Genomic DNA, 12332 nt, shown 5'->3' with positions numbered 1-12332 from the left:
GGGGCCCAGTAGGGTCAACATCCCAGGGTAATTGACTAGTGGTAAAGTCATCTTCAGTGCTTCAGGGCTAGAATCCTTGCCTTCCCGAATCCAGGAGACCTGAGGTTGATTCGTAGCCAAATGCATGTCATGCTCAGCCACCACCTGCCTGTCAGTGGAGGCTTCAAAGTTAATGTGGCCATCAATAGGTTCAGTGGAACTTTCAGACCAAGATTGACGAGGAAGAAAGGCCTGGCAATCAGCGTCTGGAAACCAGCCCTTGAAAACTCTGTGGAATGCAATGGTCTGATCCAGAACCCACCATGCGGGATGTCACAGGATGGGCCAACATTTTTTTCCCACTGGGTGTGGGGTCGCCCTGGATCGGGGCCCACCTTGATGGTAGCAAACAACATAGGAAGTCAGCTTTTAGACTTTTCCTTAGAGTCCTGGGGCCTGGAAAGGCTTCCCATGGGAGATGTGGGGAAGAGTTTCCATATGATTCCCTATGAGCAGTGAGGGCCAGCACGCTGCTGGGTGACTGGGAGGGTGACCAGCACCCTAAGGGGGAGCCCAGCACCCAGTGAGCCAGGCTCCAGGACAGCGCTCACCTTCCATGGAGCAACTTTGGTCCCCAACCTAAACCAAAAAACACGGACCTAAACAAAGAAACTCATTCATAGCAGCTGCCATTGAGTCAGCGTTGACTCATGGCGACTCCACATATATCAGGAGTGGAACTATGCTCCCCGTAAGTTTTCAATGGCTGATTTTTCAGACGTGTATCACCAGGCTTTTCTTCCAAGGCTCCCTAGGGTGGACTTGAACTTTCAACATTTTGGTTAGCAGCTGACTGTGGTCACCAGTTTCCCCACGCAGGGCCTATCAGACCTGGGGCCCTCTGTGCTGTCCTAAATTGGGCACACATATGCCAGGTTGATGGCATGCCTGACTGTCATGATGGGATGCCCAAAGAAAGTAACTTCTGGCCCGTTTTTAAATACATACGTACTATGATAATGGTGAAGACCCCAGAAACCACGGGTGTGCTTGGACTCCGAAGAGGAAATGCACAAGGCGTCCACACAAAGAGCCAGGGGAAAGGATGGGCTGGATGTGGTGATGACTGGGAAAGTGGACAGAGAGGTTGGGGCCTTAGGAGACTGGGGACATCCTGGAGCAGCTCCCCAGAGGACCGGCACTGCCAGCTTGGGTAGCAGCAGGATTATGAGGAGCCCAGTCCTTTGTCAACGTGCCCACAGTCATCAGGAGACATGGAGACGGTGCTTCAGAGACGGCAGAGGAGGGATGGCGCCCTGGGCAGGAATGGAGTGGATAAGGGTGCTTGTCAGTCTTGGGTGTAACCACCTCCAGCCATCTCACCGTCTGCACTGTGCTCTGGGAACAGTCCCACCTGAGGAGGCCAGTACCCCTCTTCCCCTGCTCAGCTGGGTATCGGCTGAGCAGCTGTCTGTGGGACGGGGTGCTGCAGGCCCTGAGGCATCCTCACTGCACCCCGAGACTAGCCTGCTCGGAGCCTCCTGTGGGTACTCGGACCCAGTTCTGGAGTGCCCAGTCAGGCTGGGTGTCAGAGGTCAGGCAGGCTGAGGACTCTGAGCTGGGGGGACCATCCTCTGCTCTGCAGCCAGCTCTGGATTCCAGGCCCAGTGTAGAACCTCCATCACTGTGATGACAGCCAGCGAGGCCGCTGCACCCCCACACTGACCGCACCCCCTGCTCATCCCTGCGTTGTCCCACCTTGTCCTCATATTACCCCTATCTAGTCTCTGGTTTCTCCATCAACCCCCATTTTTGTCTCCTTGTCACCTCTATTCTCCCATTGCCCTGTCACCTGCTGCCCATCATCCCACATTGTCCCCTATTGCCTCCACTGAAACTTGTAACTTGTTCTGACTCTTGTCACCCTGTGCATCATCCTCATAATCGTCATTACATTTGAGCCCATTGCTGTTACCACTGTGCCAATCCATCTTCTTGGGGGTCTTCCTCTAGCTGCAGATTTGGTCAAGCACTTGGTCTGTGGGCTCCTTGTTCCGGTGCCGTCTCCCTCAGAGCAGCCTGTCCCCACTGGACATGGAAGGTGTCAGAACCACCATACTCAGTCTACACAAGAAAGAAAGCCAAACTGTGTGTCCCCAACCTTGGGAGATTCTGCCCAGGTGCTTTGCCTTGGTGTGGGAGCCGTGGTGGCCTCCTGCTCTGGCTGTACTCTGTTGGGGTCACTGTGGTTGGGCACTGCAGGCCCCAGCCCACAGATATTGAGTGGAGGAGCAGTGTCTTCTGCTGGGCTCTGTGCAGGAGCTCAGTGCTTTGCTTGCAGTGGGCGGTGTATCTGAGTTCATCTGAGATGTGTAATGAGCCATCCCCACATCTCTCCCAGGGCCCTGGCGGACACGAGGCAAATGGGGAAGTTAAGCAAAGACCAATTCGCGTTAGCTATGTATTTCATTCAGCAGAAGGTCAGTAAAGGCCTCGACCCCCCTCAAGTCCTCTCGCCAGACATGATCCCACCCTCGGAAAGAGGCACCCCAGTTCCGGTGAGTAGCCCCCTCTCCATGTATGCGCTGTTTCACACCCACCACTAGGGGGCACTGGCAGCCTGTGTGGCAGCTGGTGACTAGAAACTCCCCATGAGAAGACTCCAGGGGTTAGTCACCTTGTGGGAGGGCTCCTTATGGGCGGCTGCCTGAAGGGGTAGCTCTCTTGTGAATACACCCACAAGGGCAGCATCGCCACCCAGATGGGCACTGGGCTGGTAGCTGCTGGTTCTGCATCTTCCTCCTGTGAACCAAGAAAAGGTTCTGCCCCTGGCCCTAAGCCCTCCCCACCCTTGCCCCAAGGTTTTGCATCTTGCTCATCTCCATGTCCTGTGTGCATTTGGTCCCAGGACAGCTCAGGCTCCCTGGGCTCAGGAGAGGTCACTGGCGTGAAGGAGCTGGATGACATCAGTCAGGAGATTGCGCAGTTACAGAGGTGTGTGACGTCTGGGCACTCTGCTTCCTGGGGCTGAACCTCACATGGACCCCAGTCATTGCTGGAATAGCCCCATGTGAAATATCCCGGGGACAGGCTATTGTAAGTTTGTTCAAAACAGCAAGTGGCACAAATGCTCTGAAGTTTCTAAATTGTTTTAATAAGCTCCAGGAATGACCCCTGGCCCTTTTGGTGAGTGTTAGAGGGCAGCGGGGCTCAATGGTGGAATTCCTGCCTTCCTCACAGGAGCCCTGGGTTCGATTCCTGGCCAGGGCTCCTCATGTGCAGCCACTCCTGTCTGTTAATGGATGGTTGCTTGTTGTTTTGGTGCTGAATGGGTTTCCACAGAGCTTCCAGACTCTAATGGACTAGGAAGAAAGGCCTGGTAATTGACTTCCAGAATTCAGCCAATGAAAACGCAGTCGATCATCGACCTATTGTGGGGATGGTGTAGGGGTGGGCAGAGTTTTGTTTTGTTGTGCATGGGGTCACCATGTGTCAGACATCAACTCCTTGGAGTGTGTTAGCGCCAGCCTAGGGCAGCCTGTATGCCACTGTGTGGGATGTGGAGAGTGTGGTACTGTCTGCACAGATAACCCACTGGGCTTCTTGTGGAGAGTGTGTCAGCATACGGGAGCCAAGCTTTGAGGAAGGGGCTTGGCACCACCTCTCCACTTGTGCTTGCCTATCCCTTCCCTGGTTTCCTCAGGTATGAGCAGGGGTCTTGGATAGGGACTATACTTTGAGTTCCTGATGCAAAAGAATGAAATCCTCTTCGGTATCTCACTCTGATATCTTTTGGAGCTCCTCGTCTTTCTGGTTAATTCTGGACACGTTATGCTTTGCCATGAGGATACAGGCGAGAGGCTTTCCACCAGCCAAAATTGGAGCCAGTTTTGCCTCCGAAACTCATGTGCTGGGTCTGCTGTCACAAGGTCCTAGAGTCAAGATGTCAGGCCTAGAGCTCTGCCAGCCCTCAGGCCATTATGAGGACTCTCAGACCAAGACTGTGACATCGCCCCAGAGGGCGAGCTCTCCTTGAAAACTCAAGGCGAACCCGCCCCCAGCCCCTTCAGCTGTTAGCAGAAGGTCCTTGTCTTGTTGGCTGTCAGCCAGGGTAATTCTGCTTTAAAGCTGCCTGTGGCTTCAGACTCATAGTGACCTTAGAACAAAGTGGAACTTCCCCCCGAGGATTTCCAGAGCTGTACATCTTTACGGAAGCAAACTGCCCCATCTTTCTCTCACAAGCAGCCGACCTTGCATTGAGCAGCCAGGCACTTAACCACTGTGCTTTAAGACCTCCCCACTCAGGCAGAAACAGCAGCTTTTAAGGCTGGTGTGGTCTGAGTGGGAGAGATGCACCAGGTGGTGACAGGCAGGGGCATCAGCTGAGCTCAGGGTTCCTTCCACCCGTCTGCATTCATCAACTCATTCTCACTGAACCCTCACAAAACGTTTCTAAATTTTCAGAGAGAAGTATTCACTGGAACAAGACATTAGAGAGAAAGAAGAGGCGATCAGGCAGAAAACCAATGAAGTCCAGGTAGGACCCCACTCACCTGGGTCAGTCTGCTGTTAGGTTGGGTGCAGGAAAACATCCTTCCACGTGAGGTACTCCAGTGCTGGGGGCTGAATGAGCGTCTTGTTTCCTGTCAATGTAGACAGTGACCCTCTTTTATTGAGATGTAATTTACACTTCAAAGAATTAACCATCTTAAAGCATACTTTATTGGCATTAGTATATTCATCATGTTGTACGTATAAGTACCACCTCTGGCGACTTCCAGAACATTCTTAGCCATCCAAGGAAGACCATTCACAGTCTTTATGCCATGTGGATCTTTGATCTACCTTCTGTGGATTTTTCTATGTTGGACATTTCATATAAAGTACTTTAGCTTTTTGTGGTCCTTCCTGTCTGTTTTTTTTTTCACTCAGCATAGTGTTTTCAAGGAGTCCTGGTGTGGCGCTCTGGGTTACTGTGCTGGACTGCAAAGTTGGTGTGAACTGCAAGCTTGGTGGTTCAAGCTCACCAGCTGCTCCTCAGAAACTCCATACAGGGTTGCTGTGAGTTGGAGCTGACTCAATGGCACTTAACAACAACGTTTTCAAACTTCAGGGTCTTCTGGATGGTTTTCAGGACAGTCCTGCTTGTAGTGTCTCCTGGCCAGCCAAGTAACCTCCAGTGAGGGGACTTCACACCTTGACCTTGGCACTGAGAGCTGTGTTATTTCCAGGTGGTTATGGGTCTGGCTGTGAGTTCTCTACGAGCTGGACTGGCCCTGCTGGGCTGTGGCTGCTTCCTGCTGCCTGTCCCCCCTGGGCCTGCTGGGGTGGCACCTGTCACGGTCCTGTGCGGTTCAGTTTGATTTGAAGCCATGGAAGCTTTGCCTGTTTCTCGTCCCCTCTGTCCTGTCCTTCCCTCAGCGCTCACCCTGTCCTGGGGGTAGTCTCCATTTCCATGGCTACTGCCCCAGCGAGGACTTCAGTTCTTCTGCCTAGGCCATTGTTATTTTGTTGGTGTTGTTTTTGTAACAACTTTATTGAGCGAGAATGCACCTTCCATATGATTCACTCACGTCAGGTGTATGACTCAGTGGGTTTGGGCCTTTTTGCCGTGTACAGCCATCACCACAGTCAATTTTAGATCAGTTCATCACTCCAGAGAGAGAGACTGTGCCCTTGACTGTCCCCGCTGCGTCTTTCCAGCTCTCCCAGCTCTATGACAGCGGAGATGGTTAGGTGCTGTTAAATTGGCTCTGTCTCACAATCACCCGATGCACAACAGAACCAAGTGTTGTCATCCTCACAATGTTTGCAGAACAAACCTGTAGGATCAGGTCCATAGGGTTGTCATTGGCTGATTTTCTAGAAATAAATCACCAGGCCTTTCTTCCTAGTCTGTCAGTCTGGAAACTCCACAGAAACCTGTCTACCACATGTGACCCTGCTGGTATTTGAAATGCTGGTGGTATAGCCGCCAGCATTATAGCAACTTGCAAACCACCACAGCCTGACAAATTGACAGATGGGTGGGGGTTGGGAGGTAGATGTTGTTGTTAAGTGATGTAGAGTTGGTTCCGACCCATATCAACCTTGTGTAGGGTTTCCGAGGAGAAGCTGGTGGGCTTGAACCATCGACTTTGTGGTTCAAACTGACTTTGCAGTCCAGTGCATTAACCCACAGCACCACACCAGGACTCCTGGAAGGTGGCTAGTGGCCTTCACCTCTGGTAGCCACTAATCTACCTTGTATCTCAATGCATTTGCCTAGTCTCAACTTTTCAGCTAAGTGGACTGGTTTCTTTCACTCGGTATAATGCTTTCAAGGTTTGTCCAGGTCATAGCCTGTATCAGAACTGCATGTCTCTTTATGACTGAGAAATATTCCGTTGGGTGAATGGACCACATGGTGTGCATTCATTTATTTGTTGATGGATACTTGGGTTATCTTTACCTTTCAGCTGTTGTAAGTAGCAATACTGTGAACATTTGTGTACAAGTTGTGCATGCACCTACATTTTCATTTCTCTTGGTTATATATGCAGGAGGACTTTCTGGGTCAAATGGTAACTGTGTTTTGAGGAATCACCAGACTGTTTTCCAAATTCACTGAAACACTTGGTATTCTCTTTCTTTTTGAGTCTGGTCATCCCAGTGGGTGTGGCGTGGTAGCTCATTGTGGCTTTGATTCATATTTGCCTAATGGCTATATGTCTTTAGGGAAGCAAAATGCCATAGCTCTCTCCTGGCTGGTAGGTTTGAACCACTGACCTTTTGGTTTGCAGCCAAGTGCTTTTAACGATGGTTCCACCAGGACTACTGCTAATGATGTGAGACATTTTTAATGTGTTTGTCGGCTTTTTGTCTATATGTATACAGATATGGTAATGTACTGGACTGCAAGGTTGGTGGTTCAAATTCACTAGCTGCTCCTGTAAAACCCTATATAGGTTTTCTGAACTGACTCAATGGCACTTAATAACAACAGCAACGTACAGATAATGAGTTTCTTATATAGTCCCCAATCAGATAAATTATTTACAGATGTTTTCTCCAATTATTTTCACTTTTTATGGTGTCCTTTGGAGCACAAAAGTTTTAATTAAGTTTTGGTGAAACCATTTTATCTTTTATTCTTTTGTTGTTTGTACTTTTCTTGTCGTGTTAAGAAAGCTCTGGCAAATCTAAGCTCATGAAGATTTGCTCCTATGATTTTTCTTAGACTTTAGTTTTGGTTTTTAATTTCTTTTGGTTTACATTTTGGTTTTTAATCTCCTTTGAGGTAATTTTCATATATGGTATGAGGGAGAGAGTCTCATTTTATTCTTTGCCATTTAGAGGTCCAGTGCTCCCAGCATCCTTTACTGCAGAGAACATTCATTCCCGCTGGATGGTCTTGGCACCCTGTTGGGAATCAGTTATAGAAACATGGACATATTGCTAGATTCCATTCTATTCTATTTATTGCTATATTCCATTCTACTCCACTACATTCTACCCTATCCCAGTACCACACAGTCCTGATTACTGTAGCTTTGTAATAGGTTGAATGAGAAATGAGAAGAAACAGTTACAAACATCCATTAATAATTAGAATGTGGAGCGCAGGAAGGAATATTAGAAATTGTCAGAAATGGAATGCTTGAAGATCAATATTCAGGTATTAGTGAGTTGAAATGGACTGGCTTTGGCCATTTTGAACTGGACAATTATATGGTCACTATTCCAAGTAAGGAGTCCTGGTGTGGCGCTGCAGGTTAATGCCCTATACTGCAAAGTCGGTGTGAACCGCAAGGTCAGCAGTTCAAGGTCACCAGCTGCTCCTCGGAAATCCTATACAGGGTCGCTATGGATTGGAACTGACACTATGGCACTTAACAACAACATGCCAAGTAAAACAAATTGAAAAAGAATAGCATTGTATTGATTATCAAAAAGAACAGTTGAAGATCTATCAGTGATAGGATAATATCCATACACCTACAGGAAGATATCATTGCTGATGGAACGAAGGATATCGTTGCTGATGTCCGATGGATCTTGGCTGAAAGCAGAGAATACCAGAAAGATGTTTACCTGTGCTATATTGACTACACAAAGGCTTTCGATTGTGTGGATCATGACAAGCTATGGACAACATTGTGAAGTATGAATATTCCTGAACACTTAATTGTGCTCATGAGGAATCTGTACCTGGACCAAGAGGCAATTGTTCAAACAGAACGTGGGAACATTGAATGGTTTAAAATTAAGATAGATGTGTGCCAGGGTTGTGTTCTTTCACCATACTTATTCAACCTGTATGCTGAGCAAATAATCAAGAAGCTGGGTTGTATGAAGAAAAACTTGACATCAGGATTGGAGGAAGACTCATTACCAACCTGCGATATGCAGATAATACAACCTTGCTTGCTGAAAGTGAAGAGGACTTAAAATATTTACTGATAAAGATCAAAGAGCACAGCCTTTGGTATGAATTGCATCTCAATGTAAAGAAAACAAAAATCCTCACCACTAGGCCAATAAACAACATTTTTATCAACAGAGAAAAGATTGAAGTTGTCAAGAACTTCATTCTTCTTGGATCAACTATCAACACTCATGGAAACAGCAGTCAAGAAATCAGATGATGTATTGCATTAGGCAAATTTGCTGTATAAGACGTTTTTAAAGTGCTGAAGAGCAAAGATGTCAGCTTGAGGACTAAGGTGCACCTGACCCAAGCCATAGTATTTTCACTAACCTCATATGCATGAGAAAGCTGGACAGTGTATAATAAGGAAGACCATAGAAGAATTGATGCTTTTGAGTTATGGTGCTGGAGGAGAATACTGAAAGTGCCATGGGCTGCCAGAAGAACCAACAGATCTGTGTTGGAAGAAGTGCAGCCTGAGTGCTCCTTGGAGGCCAAGATGGCCAAACCTCGTTTCTCATGCTTCGGACATATTGTCAGGAGGGACCAGTTACCAGAGAAAGGTATCATGTTTGGGAAGGTCACAGAAAAAAAGAGGAAGACCCCCCCCAGTGAGATGGATTGGCTAAGTGGCAGCATCAATGGACTCAAACGTGGCAACAATAGTGAGGTTGGCCCAGGACCAGGCAGTGTTTCATTCTCTTGTACATAGGGTCACTATGAGTAGGTACCGACTCGATGGCACCTAACAACTAAAAAAGAAGATCTGTTAATATGACTGTTACAGTCTTCTGCAGTCTGAAATTGACCAAACATGCACAGTAATTACCAGTGCATCTTGGTGTTTCCTTGGCAATTCCAGCTGATTGGAAGTTAGAAACAAAGAAGGATCAGTGGCTGGCAAATAGAGCCTTGGTGATAGAAATAATGCCGCATCACATGATAGCATTCTGCAGGCCCTGTGCAGGATGGGATACTTTTATTCAACAACATAATGACTAATATAAACATGATGTCACTGGATGGGGTACACAGGAATCAAACTGACTACATCTGTGGAAAGAGACGATGGGGAAGCTCAAGGCCAGGGGTCATCTGTGCAAGTTCAAGTTGAAACTAAAGACAATTACAAGTCCATGAGGACTAAAGTATGACTTTGAGCATATCCCACCTGAATTTAGAGACTTCAAGAATAGATTTAACACATTTAGCACTAAACACTAAACGACCAAAGACTAATGATTAATGACTGAAGACCAGAGTAGTTGTGGATGACATTAAGAATATCAGAAGTGAAGAAAGCAAACAGTTATTGAAATGACAGGAAAGAAGAAAAAGAAATGATGTCAGAAGATACTATGGAACTTGCTCTTGAACATAGAGTAGCTGAAGCTAACAGAAGACTTCAAAGGGCAGTTCAAGAAGACAGTGCATTTTAATGAAATGTACAGAGACCTAGAGTTAGAAAACCTGAAGGGGAAGAACACACTCAGTATTTCTCAAGCTGAAAGAACTGAAGAGAAAATTCCAGCCTCAAATTATAATATTGATGGATTCTTTGGACAAATACAAACATCAAAAGAAGTTAGAAAGAGTACAGTCTCTGTACCAAAAAGAATTGGTCTGTTTTCAGCTATTTCAGAGGTATAACAGAGAATTCAAAACTGATGGTACTGAAGGAGGATATCCAAGCTACGCTGGCGGTATGAAAAACAAGGCTCCAGGAATTGACAGAATAACAAATGAGTTGCTTCAACAAATGGTTACGATGCTGGCCATGCCAAGAAATCTGGAGAGGGGCAGAGCAAGAATGCTCCTGCTGTTGATAACGAGTCAGCTCTGACCTGAACTGATGTTCTGCACACCAGGACGCACCCAGTCCTGCACCATCTTCACAGTCCATCATTGGTCTGCTCCAGTCCATTGTTGCAGCCACTGTGTTGCTTGTATTTTGAATACTTTCCAACATAAAGAGCTCATCTTCTAGCACTGTATTAAAGAATGTTCCTCTCTCTCCATATTGTTGTTACTAGGTGCCATCGAATTGGTTCCGACTCATAGTAACCCTCTGCACAACAGAATGAAAAACTCCCTGAGCTGTACCATCCTCACAAATGTTGTTTGAGCCCATTGCTGCTGTCACTGTGTCAGTCCGTCTGGTTGGGAGTCTTCCTCTTTTTTGCTGGCCCTCCACTTTACCAAGCATTCTGGCCTTGTCCAGAAACTGGTTCCTTCTGACAAAGTGTCCAAAGTATGAGAGATGAAATCTCACCATCCTGGCTTCCAAGGAACATTCTGGTCATACTTCGAAGATAGATATGTTTGTTCTGGAAGTCCATGGTACTTCTAATATTACTCTCCAACAGTATAATTAAAATGCAGCAATTCTTCTACAGTCTTCTTTATTCACAGTCCAATTTTACATACATATGAGGCGATTAAAAAATACCATGGCTTGGGAAAGGTGCACCGTAGTCCTCAAACTGATATCTTTGCTCTTTAATATTTTAAAGAGGTCTTGTGCAACAGATTTGCTTAGTGCACTATGATATTTTGAATGTTGCTTCCAGGAGTGTTGATGGTGGATCTAAGCAAAATGAAGTCTTTGACAACTCCAGTATTTTCTCCATTTATCATGATGTTATTTATTGGTCCAGTGGTGAGGATTTTTGTTTTCTTTACATTAAGGTGCAATCTGTACTGAAAGCTGTCTTCTTTGATCTTCATCAGCCAGTATTTTAAGTCCTTTTTGTTTTCAGCAAACAAAGTTGTATCATCTGGATGTTGCAGATTGCTTTTGAGTCTTCCTCCAATCCTGATGCCACGCTCTTCATATAATCCAGCTTCTTGGATTATTTGCTTAGCATACAAATTGAATAAGTATGGTGAGAGGATACAACCCTGGTGCACACTTTTCCTAATTTGAAACCATTCAGTATCTAACAACTGCTTTTTGGTTTCTGTACAGGTTCCTCATGGATACAATAAGTGTTCTGGAATACCTGTTCTTCACAATGATATCTGTAGTTTGTCATGATCTGCACAGTCAAAAGCCTTTGCATAGTCAGTAAAGCACAAGTAAACATCTTTCTGGCATTCCCTGCTTTTAACTATGTTCCATCTGATGTCAGCAGTGATATTCCTAAGAATCTGATGACCACATGGTTTACTAGGCCAGAAATGACAAATTGAAGAGGAATGGTCTTGCATTTATTGTAAAAAAGAACATATCCAGATCAGTCATGAGGCACAACACTGTTTGTATTAGGATAATATCTATGTACCTACAGGGAAGCCCAGTTAATACCACTATTATTCAAATTTATGCACCAACCACTAAAACCAGTGAGGATGAAATAGAAGAATTCTACCAACCTTTTCAATCTGAAATTGATCAAACATGGCAATCAAGATGTATTGATCATTACTGGTGATTGGAATGCAAAGGTTGGGAGCAAAGAGGAAGGATCAGTAGTTGGAAAGTATGGCTTTGTTGATAGAAATGATGCTGGAGAATGCATGATAGAATTCTGAAAAACCAATGATTTGTTCATTTCAAGTACCTTCTTTAGACAGCGTAACAGATGACTATACACCTGGACCTCGCCAGATGGAATACATAGAAATCACATTGACTACATCTGTGGAAAGAGAAGATGGAAAAGCTCCATATCATCAGTGAAAACAAGTCCAAGGACAGACTATGGAACAGACCATCAATTACTCATATGCAAATTCAAACTGAAGCTGAAGAAAATGATGAAAACAATTCCATCAGAGCTAAAATATCACTTTGAATATATCCCACCTGAATTTAAGAAATCATCTGAAAATAATATTAAGATGCTTGGCTGTCTTTTGAATCTTGGTTTTCCTTGCATTATATTATAAAATAGACACTGGAGGGGGAGAGAAAGGAATAGTGAAAAGCATCACCATAGAA

At 45.8% G+C, this 12332-nt stretch overlaps 1 protein-coding gene across 1 annotated transcript in view; it reads left to right on the top strand.

Moving 5' to 3' along the window:
* Positions 1 to 12332, top strand: part of EPS15L1 (epidermal growth factor receptor pathway substrate 15-like 1) — an 84302-nt gene that overhangs the window by 14855 nt on the left and 57115 nt on the right. Inside the window, exons 10-12 of the mRNA XM_006877109.1 lie at positions 2381 to 2537; positions 2888 to 2973; positions 4444 to 4516. Of these exons, the coding sequence (XP_006877171.1) occupies positions 2381 to 2537; positions 2888 to 2973; positions 4444 to 4516 (316 nt within the window). The remainder of the gene's footprint in view (positions 1 to 2380; positions 2538 to 2887; positions 2974 to 4443; positions 4517 to 12332) is intronic.

This window comes from Chrysochloris asiatica, unplaced genomic scaffold (genome assembly GCF_000296735.1).
Source record: "Chrysochloris asiatica unplaced genomic scaffold, ChrAsi1.0 scaffold00442, whole genome shotgun sequence".
In the NCBI taxonomy this organism is placed as follows: Eukaryota; Metazoa; Chordata; class Mammalia; order Afrosoricida; family Chrysochloridae; genus Chrysochloris; species Chrysochloris asiatica.
This window is presented reverse-complemented; position numbering and strand designations above follow the sequence as displayed.